General features: G+C 43.0%; 1 protein-coding gene across 1 annotated transcript; it reads right to left on the bottom strand.

The window, feature by feature from the left end:
* Positions 1–464: 464 nt before the first annotated feature.
* On the bottom strand, positions 465–9,348 carry LOC145389772 (proclotting enzyme-like). Its single transcript, XM_080264937.1, has 2 exons — positions 8,695–9,348; positions 465–1,353 (listed from the first exon to the last, which is right to left on the bottom strand). The coding sequence occupies exons 1-2, from the start codon at positions 9,276–9,278 to the stop codon at positions 555–557; spliced, it is 1,383 nt and encodes a 460-aa protein (XP_080121063.1). The 5' UTR covers positions 9,279–9,348; the 3' UTR covers positions 465–554.
* Between the last annotated feature and the right edge of the window lie 1,860 nt (positions 9,349–11,208).

The following is an 11,208-nucleotide window of genomic DNA, read 5'->3' as shown; positions in this document are numbered from 1 at the left end:
TTTCCTGTACATTATAACGGTGTTCTGCACAAATGTACACTGAGATTGTATCATATTGTGTGGTGCTGGTACTCTGATGGCCAAAGTTAGATGTTTTGTTACTTCTATTTCCAGACTATTTTATTAAGAGAAACCATACATAGCCAAAAGGATGAAATCAGTATCTATACCTACATATACAACTATTATGTTTGATGCAGTAGTAAGTTATCGTGCCATATTCCCTTTTTACTTCATAGCTGCCCATCCCATCTCTGGCACATATTCTTGAGCGGCTTAGTTTGCTTTTTATACCTAAGATTCGCTTCTCTGTTATTTATATAGTCGTTATATCAACATATTTTACATTAATAGCATACAAGACGATATTAAGTTGTAATATGCAAACAGGTAGCCGAGGAAGAGATGCTACTAAATCTCAGATGCAACCAGACGGTGCTAAGGTGTATATGTGTGAAATAATTGCTCGGAAAGAAGGGTTGTGGAATCTCCAAAGCAACTTAGAATACAACCTTTAGCTCACGTCTGTATGTGGTTGCTGGTAAGTTATGGCTCTACGGACATACAGTGATACCCGTCTTTATCTGAATCCAGGCGAGGTAGTGGGTGACCTTAGCATATACCCCGGGAGTGTCCACACCGGCGCAACCGTAGCCCCAGGACACAACCCCCACGAGATAATACCTCCCGTCTTCTCCCTTCCAAGCCAGAGGACCTCCAGAATCTCCTTGGCAGGCATCGTGGTTGTGCTTGTAGGTGCAGATCATGTTTGAGGTCACGACGTTCCCTAGGTAGCCTTGGCAGTCTGCAGTGAACATCAGGGGAAGCTCCACCTCCTGTAGCACCTCGCTGAATGATCCTCCAGAGGACGTCGCACCCCAGCCAGTTACGATCCCGTTCTGTCCCTCGAGTTTCTGTGGTGTGACGGAACAGGGCAGGCAGATTGGTTTCACGCCGTTACTGTAGGTCACTGCCTCACTCAGTTCCAGGAGAGCTATGTCGTTGTTCACCGTCTGCCTGTCGTAGGCCTCGTGTATGATGACTTTGGAGACCTGCGCTGTAATGGTGTACCGTGTCGGTCTGGTCGGGTCTCTCCAATGGTCTCCAAGTGTGACGTAGATCTGATCCATGGGGTAGTGTGCAGCGCAGTGGGCAGCCGTCACTACCCAGCGATCGGCAATCAGCACTCCTCCGCAAAATAGCGCGTTGATCACCTTGTTGCGAACGGCTGCCTGCCACGGCCACTCGTTCTGCCCAGCATCCTGGCCGTTTACAATCCTGGATGGATTTTTCAGGCCGCACTGCCCTGTCTGTGGCGAAGACGTAGGAGGTCGGGGACGAGTGGTGCCTGATCTGAGGAATTACAGAAGACTTAGTTAATACCTGGAGAGTTGTAGGTAGCAGACAGGCCAACTACAACGTGTTTATTCTAACCTGACGAACGTCCCTAGCCCCTTGCAGCGCAGCTGATGGCCGCGTGTAGTCAGTTGATTTAACCAGCAACCAGGGAGACTCATTCCTACCTCATAACTCAGAATTTCATGCAACCACAAATTAGCATGCAATTTGTGGGAGTGCCCCAGTTCTGTTCGATGAAGACAAACCGACTAGTGGTTGTCTAAGTGAAAAATACGCACTGACTGAAAAAACACACACACACACACACACACACACACTCAATGCACTGATGTATTTTTTAGATGGGGATGAATCTTAAGGAACTACCCCGTCCCTCTGTCACGCACTAGCATGCTTCAGACATGATGTGCTTCACCCCTGTAGACTTCAGCAACTTTAGCCAAGTACACCACACCACACCACACCAAACCACACACATCACACCAAACCATACCACACCACACCACACCACACCACACCACACCACACCACACTACACCATACATCATACCACACCACACCACACCACCCAACACACCACAACACACCAAACAACGCCACACCACACACCATACCATTCCACACCACACACCATACCACTCTCACAACATACCACACCACACAATATCACCCTCCCACCACACATTACACCAGGCATGGGTCCAAGTACATGTGCCAGTACTTGTGAACAAGTACAAGTACTGAAGAAAAGTACAAGTACAGAAGATTTGCCTAGTACTTAAGTCCAAGTGCTTGACAGTGTACTTAAGTAAAAGTACATTTCAACAGATTATCTATTATTTTTTATAGACATGTTTATTTCAATTTCAGTAACAAATATCTAGTGAAGAAGCATATTATGGTAATATAATACAGTGATCTTACTAAAATGAATAGAGTTAAGCCCCCCAAAAGTACCTATCTGTGTAGTTCTCAGATTTTAGACAGTGAACCTCGGCCCACAGCGCCTAAGGGAGGTGAAGATCTACCTACAGGGCGGCAAGAGATGCCCATAGGGCTTTGTGAGTGAAGGTGATCAGAAGTGGGCCAACTCGCAGGTAAAGGTAATGATACAAATTCTAGTAAATTTTCTAGTTTAACTGATAATACAAATTTTAATAATACAAAATAGATTTGCGCTATAAACGAGAAGTGTGATACTTGCAGTTTAGAAAAATATGCAAGCAAATTATAATTTCCTTAGTTTGAATTTAATGATTTGCCTAGTAAGCAATAATGTCGGAAAATTAAACATTAACAAATACTGTACTAAGCTCAACCTGTGAGAGGTCCAGGTGGATGGTGCATTTAATGCCCACATTGTGAAACGTTTGTGGTTGCTCTAAAACTGTCAATTACAGAAGTTAAAGTTTGCAACTTGTTACAGGGCAGGTTATCACACATTTATTTGCCTTGTTTGAACACCAAAAATCCACATTTGACCAAACTCTTTATGTCTTAAAACAGTTTGCTGAGCCGTGTTCTGACAAATTTGTATTTATAGGCCAAAGTGCAGTTAGCCACGCCAGTGGCCATATGACAAAACCTCAACACAAAATGGTGGTCAGGTCATCGTTGGTGTTCAATATGAAAGTCAATCTTGGAATATGTACAGTACAATATCCAGTTAATTTCAATGCTTATAGATAGTAACACATGAAAATTTCTCAACTTTTTTATTAAAAAACCCTCCCCGCCCCCATGGGTAGTGGCATTCAGCTGGATACACCAGGCACGTAAGAGTTAACTGGTCATCCAAATTTGCTTTTCAAAGTACTGATACCATTACCAATACTGTACTAGCTACCTGTAGGACTTATCACTGGATTTCACAAACATCATAGACTCAAAATTCTTGTCTGCAAGCTGATATCTGTGCGGGCGGAAGATTTTTCCAGCGATGCTGAAGATCCTTTCCACAGGTGCAGAAGAAGCAGAGACAGATAGGTATTTTTGTGCCATCTTTGCTAGAGTTGGAAATGTCTCCATGTGCTCCTTTCAGTATACTAGTAGGCTACATCCCTTTCATCAGAAATGCATGGCTGACTCAGGTATCTTTGAATTTCAGTATTAATGGACTCCTGCACCTCTGTTACAGCTGTTGATTGTTGAGCTGGGGTGGCCATAAAACTTAACAGTTCTTCCTCTTTGGTTCAGAATTCCCTGAACTGGGCCCTGGATTATCTTCTGGAAGTTCTGTGCCGGGATTCATACTTGCAGGAACTGTAGCTTCTTTGGCCATAAACTGTGCTGTAGTTATGACAGAGGACTTCAGGTTCGCCTTTTCCTCCTCTTCAGAACATCAATCCATTTTAAACCTTGGTTCAAATATGGTTGCCAGTTAATATATTTTTCGATCTTCATTCAGCTGTAGGTGTTTCTGTACTGACTTCCTCAGTTCAAATACCAGAGCACTATTATACTTTGACTGCATCTGCTCTAGGTGAAACTTGAGCCCCCGTACACAAGGAATAACTAGACTTGAGGAAACAGAGTTCTGTCGTTGGGCACAGTCAGTGACCTCCTCAAATGGTTCAAAAATTTCTAGCACATCTTGAAGAATATTTTGATCATATGCTCCAAGGGTTGGGGCACCATCCAAACTACTTAGCTTTTCTTCTGGCCCTCGCAAAACAGATCTGATCATCTTCACCTGTGAATTCCAGCGAGTGGCACAACCTGATCTTTTTTTATTTTTTTCTCCTTCCAGAGCATCTGTGGTTATTGTTGACCTATGCACAAAAGATACCAATTTTGATGCTTTGCTGAGTGTAATATTTAAGTGTCCTGCATCTTTTAGGCTATCTTTTACCACCAACTGCAATGTATGAGCAAAGCAGGAGTTATGCTCAGTTGCTAATTCTTCAAACAGTTCAGCAGAATCAGCACCATCAAAATCATCAAGATCATCATCTTCCAAGTCAGTGTCATCATTTGTGTCAGTAGTGGTATCGGGGAATCCTGGCGTGTTGGCATCTGATAGCGAGGGTCAGCTGCAATAAGTAAACCACTAAAGTAAGGGCTGTCTACAACAGAAAAAGGCACAAGATCACATGCCACAAAGAGCACTAGTGCATCATCAAGTTACTTTTGACGAGCATCGTGTGTCGCACATTTCTTTGGGTCTGACACTGTAACAAAGCATTCCGTGGTTGACTGGCTAGTCCCAGTAGTGTTGACACGAGTGCTGACTTTCCTCTCATATAAAGCACTGTGTTTCCGCTGAAACAAAGGGAAAAATAACTATTAAGATGCACATATATATATATATATATATATATATATATATATATATATATATATATATATATATATATATATATATATATATATCTGACAACTTTATTGTCATTAACCTAATCTGACAACCTAACCTAACCTTGGGGCTGTCGCCCCACCCCCTCGCCGGTCTTAAAAATGATGTAGATAATATCAAATTTATAAAAAATACAGCTGGGGAGTGAAAAACAGGTTGAACCTCGTGCATGTAAGAAAGTAGAGGCAGTGAAAGGGTAAACTCGTCTGCGAAAGTCATTGGAAGTCCTACAATATTATTTTAGAATTTAATATTGTTAAAAACTCCCTAAAACTTTGAAAAACACCTAGAAAATAAAATAAAAGCCGGCTGCAGGCGGGCTTACTTTTTGTCTGCCCCATGTGCATAGAAGGAAGCTGGATTACTCATTGGGTATTATACAAATTCTTCTTTTAGTTGGCGGGGGTGTTGGTGCTACTATTACTAATACTACTTGTTAACCTTAGCAAGCTGTGCTTACTTTCATATGTTTGTAAAGGTTGGATGTAACATTTTTGGAGCTTGATATATCAATATCACACTGCTTGCAGACTGTCTTGAATGTTCCAGTAGTATATCCTGGTAATTTCAAGTGGCTCCATATGCCTGAATCCTTAGGTGATGCCATGATGCCACTCGTAGTGCTATAAATGGTGGCTACTGAAAGACTAAACTACAGTAGTGACCAGGTTGCAGACAGGAAGAAAGTCTACATGTTGTTGCCTGTTCAGTCTTGAAGTGTGTGCACCAGAGTTGCCAGATAGTACTACTACCCTACAGTAGTAGCTACAATGGAAATAATAGAATTACCACTAGTATTTAATAATTGACAGACATACTGTTTAGTAAAGCAAACAGTACAACTAAAAAAAACTTATTATAATTTGCTTAATGTCATAGTTAAAACAGTTATTGTTATTAAATTACAGTGTACTTATGCAATGTACCTTATATGATTATTACTGTACTGTACTTGAAAAGTACTTAAAAGTACTTGATTTTTCAAGTACATTTGGCCCAAGTACAAGTACACTGATTTTTAAAATCTCAAGTACAAATACTCAAAATTTTGTACTTAAGTGGAAATACAAGTACAAGTACTCAAAAGTTTGTAAAGTCCAAGTACAAGCACAAGTACTTGTACGTGGAACCAAGCCTGCATCACACCTCACAACACACCATACTACCCTGTCACACACCACACAAAATCACCTCCGCACACCACATCACACCTCACCACACACCACACCACCCTCTCATGCCACACAAAATCACCTTCGCACACCACACCACAGCTCACAACACGCCATACCACCCTGTCACACATCACACAAAATCACCAATATGTAGGCATTATATAGGCACTAGTATATATCTCATATCACAATGTGCAGGATGTAGTGTCTGCAGGAGACATACACAGCTTCTCAGTAGGAATGTCAATCCACATAATGTATATCCACAATCTGGTTGTCCCGGACTAATCAGGAATGCCAAACAGCTCTGATCATGTGCCGGAAACATGACCCACACACACACACACACACACACACACACACACACACACACACACACACACACACACACACACACACACACACGCGCCCACATTCGTGCGCACACGTATGCCCACACACTTTAGCTGGAAGCCAGAGGGGGATATAAGTCCCAAATCACGTGTAGGAAGATTAGAGAACCTGAGAGACAGCCTGAGAGAAGAGGTTAGAGAGGGCCCAAAAATACGATCAAGGGCGGAAGACAGAGATGGGGTTAGCTAGGAGGTTTTGCCATCACGCTACGTTACGTTGTCAATCACGCGTCGATATAACTGTGTACAATTAACTCCGTAACCCAAGAGTGCTCTGTAACTCACCTCGCTTGTGATACACAAAGGGAGAAGGTGAGAAAGAGAGGCGTACCTTTTCACTCTAGTCGACGGCACATCATTTTACTAAGCAACGGCAAGTTCGAGCCATACGACGCCTCACGACCTTATAATGGTGGTACTTGGACAATTTACAACCAACCTCCCTATCTCTCTACGTCTGTCTACGGCGACTTCCATCGATACTGGCAGCAGCGGTGAGCAATGGTAAACTACGATAAACTACTCTCATCGATATTCCCACACCACACCACACCACGCCTCACAACACACCACACCACCATCTCATATACCACACAAAATCGCCCTCCCACTACACACCACACCTTACAACACACCACACCGCCCTCTCACACACCACACCAAATCACCTTCCCACACCACACCTCGCACCATACCATGGGGCAGGTCATTAACAGAAGGGCCCTGATACTTAGTTACATGTCTATCCTACCCTTGTTACCATTAAAGGATTGTTTTCAGCTTTGGAAGGATATTTAGCAGTGAATGGGTTGATGAAGGCTGTATCTATTTTCTGGAGAGAGACGCCTTCATGTGGTGATACCGAAGGGGAGGAGGGAGATGTTGCTCGGGTATACTGGTCCCCCTCAGTTCCCTCTCTAACCTCCGAGAGGAGGATGGTGGACTAAGGTCATACCGATGCCACCACGTGAAGGTGTCTCTCTCCAGCGCCAGAATACAGGGTGGAGAGGAAGGTGAGTGAGAGACTAACAAGGAGAGTGTATGTGAGCTACGTGGAGGGGACGAGAGAGGTGGGGAGACCGAGGATGAGATGGGGGAAATGAAGTGGAGAAGTAATTGAGAGAGAGAGAGGGTGGGGTTATGAGTTAGGCGGAGGGCAGGAAACAGGGCGACATGGAGGCGATTTGTTTGTGGCCATCCCTTACGGTATTAAGGCGTATGGCTATAGACAGACAATATATAACTCTCCTCATTTACTCCCTCTGGCCATCTCTCGTGCGTTACGGGCACGGCTCAGTCAGTGTCATTGTCAATGCCTGCTCTGCATAATGTATTCACTTCCTACTCTCATTGTCACACTTGGCCAAGACTAGCAGACTGAGCCAAAGGAGTTTCTAGTAGAGCGCTATTTACGGACCATCCTGTACTGTATACAAAATTAAGGGCTGGATTCTGAGCAGCACTGGAGGCTTCGTAGCACCCTTTTCTCTACGATTTATTTTGCATATTACACCTTATCATCATCGCGTATGGTATTCATGTCGTTTAATATCGACATAATTTGCACCAACAATACACAAGAGGATCTATCTATCTATATACCTAGGCTGCTTCCCTCAAGGATAGGCAGGTAGCCCAGACAGGACCACACACTCATATATATTTTTTATTTTTATTTTTTTTATGTGTCCGACCCTGTACATAGGCTTCACAGCCTGCTCCCAAGGCCCAGTAGTCCTCCTGCTTACCATACACCTCTACATGTCACCATTTCGGCGCTAACACCTACCGTCCATATTGAATACATGCTAGGGCTGTCTCATACAGGACTGGTGTATTGGTATTAGCGGGGGTAGTTACTCATCTAAACACTCACATTAACTCGTATCATAGCCCCAAGGGAAGAAGGGACAGATCCTCACCGCACCACACCGCACGAGAGTCAACTGCGCAGTTTAAGCAGCGACATCCTCAGCAGGGCCCGACAGAGGAGTTGGTTTACCCCTGCCACATCATAGTGGACCCATCCCCTTACCCGCACCTGACCTGACCAGATGCGGGAAAATATCCCCTCAAGGGATATTGATGTATAAGATGCAGATAAAATCGCTTAGGTAGAGATGTTACGAAGCCTCCTATGCTGTGTACAATAGGGTTCAATGATTTATGCATTTCACGGTATCTTGTGTGTTGCAGGGGCAGCTGAGTATGTTGGTGTGGCCGTGTGTCACAGTGAAATTAGAAAATGGAGAGATAATGCACACTAAACGTTGATAACGTTGAATAAGCCGTCCCCACAAAGTGCAATAAATCTCTCGGTGCAGTGGAAGAGGAGGGTTATGCAATGCACCATCTTGTATGAAAAAAAAGTCATATATACAACTGAGGCAAAGGACATATACAAGTACAGTACCTCGCCATGGCCGTCAGAATACAGGAGAATCCATTGTTTCTGTAGGGGAATATTTTGACGCTAGTGATGAAGGTGGCCACGAAACGGTTTGAATTCAGGGTGACATCAATGTATCCGCCCCCACAGTAGGAGATCCCGTCGCTGAGATTGTCCAAGCCATTCTGGGATATGGTCAAACGGTCCATCTGGCACAGGGGACTGCTGTAAACGTTGAAAATTGGGCAGTAGACGCGTATAACTGTGTTTATGGGTGCCTGAGCTACCCAGCGGCAGTATAGTGGGCTGGGATAGGCGTAGGGATAGTTAGGGGAGGTTAAGGGAACGGACTGGCCCGCTTGTAAGGTCACAGAGCTTGTCCCGCACGAGAAAGAGCGTGGTTGAATCTTAGCCTCCTCCTCTGGTAAGATTTTGGCTTCTTCCCCAGGTAAGATCTTAGCAGCCTCATCCCTTGGTAAGAGCTTGGCTTCTTCCCCTGGTAAGATCTTGGCATCCGCTGATAAAATCTTGGCATCCGCTGGTAAGATATTAACCTCTACCACAACCCCCGCCATCGCCACCAAAACACATTGATATAGCCTTAACATCGTCAACACGAGTCGGAGGTGCGTTTAGAACTGGCGCAAAATATGTCATGACACTCCGTATATTAGTGTCAGCTCGCCCTACACCGGTACTCATAATTTACAAGTTTCTCTCAGTCATTCGTGCACATTTCACTGGAGTTCGATTTCACTAAAGTTCAATGCGTTTCAGATTGGCGCAAAATCGGTCATGACAGTTCTTATATTAGGGTCTATTCTCCCCAGAACGGTACAGTTTTCCTCGCTGACATTTTCACATACTTCACTAACGTTCAGTGTGTTCGGACAGTGCCACACCTGGGTCATAACCTACTTTATATCATTGCCTATTCGTCCCACTCCGGTGTCAGTAATATAGTACTCGTATTTCCTGTCCCGTTATTCGCACACATTTCACTAATTACACCACAGAGGTTTTAATAGATTTTCAGCTTTTGGTGTGTGAATGTGTGTTGGTTCGGTGTACAAAGATTCTAATGAAGGTATTGATGGTGCCAGACTGAGTGCAGGTAAGGCTCAACACCTGTGCACACATACACACACCTTTAACCCCCCCCCTCTCTCTCTCTCTCTCTCTCTCCTATAAACTGCAGCAACAAGTGTTCACTCTACGTCACTAATGTTTTAACTCCGCAACCCCACAGCTGTCACGTCACCCTCATTAAAATTTACCTTTTTAAGTGTGAGCTTAAATAGATGTTATATACGTATGGGTTAAGGTTTTAGCTCATAAGGGTTTACGTCTGAGGGTGGTTGTCTAAATCCATCAGTTTCACTTGACACTCATATATATATATATATATATATATATATATATATATACACACACACACACACACACACACACACATATATATATATATATATATATATATATATATATATATATATATATATATATATATATATATATATATATATATATATATATATATATATATATATATATATATATATACACACACACACACACACATATATATATATATATATATATATATATATATATATATATATATATATATATATATATATATATATGTGGTGATTGAATAAGCTCCTCATTCCATTCATATTATGCATTTTAATCTTTCTTTTCCCAGACGATTTCCTTCAGTTTCATTATAACTCATAGTTGTGACAGAGTTATTGAAGCTTACATCTAGCCCCACCAGATTGAAAATCTCCTGTATCCTGAATGAAAATGAGTGGAGAGAGCTTGAATATAATGAAAAACTACCTCTTACGAGTGAAAGATAAAGGTGCTCTAACCGTATGTGGCCCACAAAGGTTTACGTCCTAGGGTTGGTAGAATCTCGGTGCTTACATAAGGCCACTCAGAAGCGAACGATTGATGACTCTTGTCTTTAATGTCTGAACAAAGTAACCTAGCCCCGGATCCCAACATTCCTGCTGGGACGATCAAAGACTGGATGAGAGGCAGACATGGACAATCAAAGACTGGATGATAGGCAGACAGGGACGATCAAAGACTGGATGATAGGCAGACAGGGACGATCAAAGACTGGATGAGAGGCAGACAGGGACGATCAAAGACTGGATGAGAGGCAGACAGGGACAATCAAAGACTGGATGAGAGGCAGACAGGGACGATCAAAGACTGGATGAGAGGCAGACAGGGACGATCAAAGACTGGATGAGAGGCAGAGTGTAAGAGAGTATGATGAAGGTTAACGATATGAATATAAGACTATGGGCAATTCACTAATTTGCACTGCCCTTTCCCCAATTGTTATTATGAAGGAAGTTCATTTGCCACCAGGAGACAATCAGTTTTGTATAGACGTGGACACACTTTCATTTTTTTTTAAAATGCAGAGAAGGAACCAAAGGCTAGAAACCATCATAGTTGTTCCCTAAAAACAAACAAACAAGAGAGAGGCAAATACAAGATCGGTTCCTTTCGTGATAT

Source organism: Coenobita brevimanus, unplaced genomic scaffold (genome assembly GCF_032717465.1).
Source record: "Coenobita brevimanus isolate Jiangsu-jjx unplaced genomic scaffold, ASM3271746v2 jjx.HiC_scaffold_2060, whole genome shotgun sequence".
Classification (NCBI taxonomy): Eukaryota; Metazoa; Arthropoda; class Malacostraca; order Decapoda; family Coenobitidae; genus Coenobita; species Coenobita brevimanus.
The sequence above is the reverse complement of the archived record's forward strand: the minus strand, read 5'-3'. Positions and strand labels throughout refer to the sequence as shown.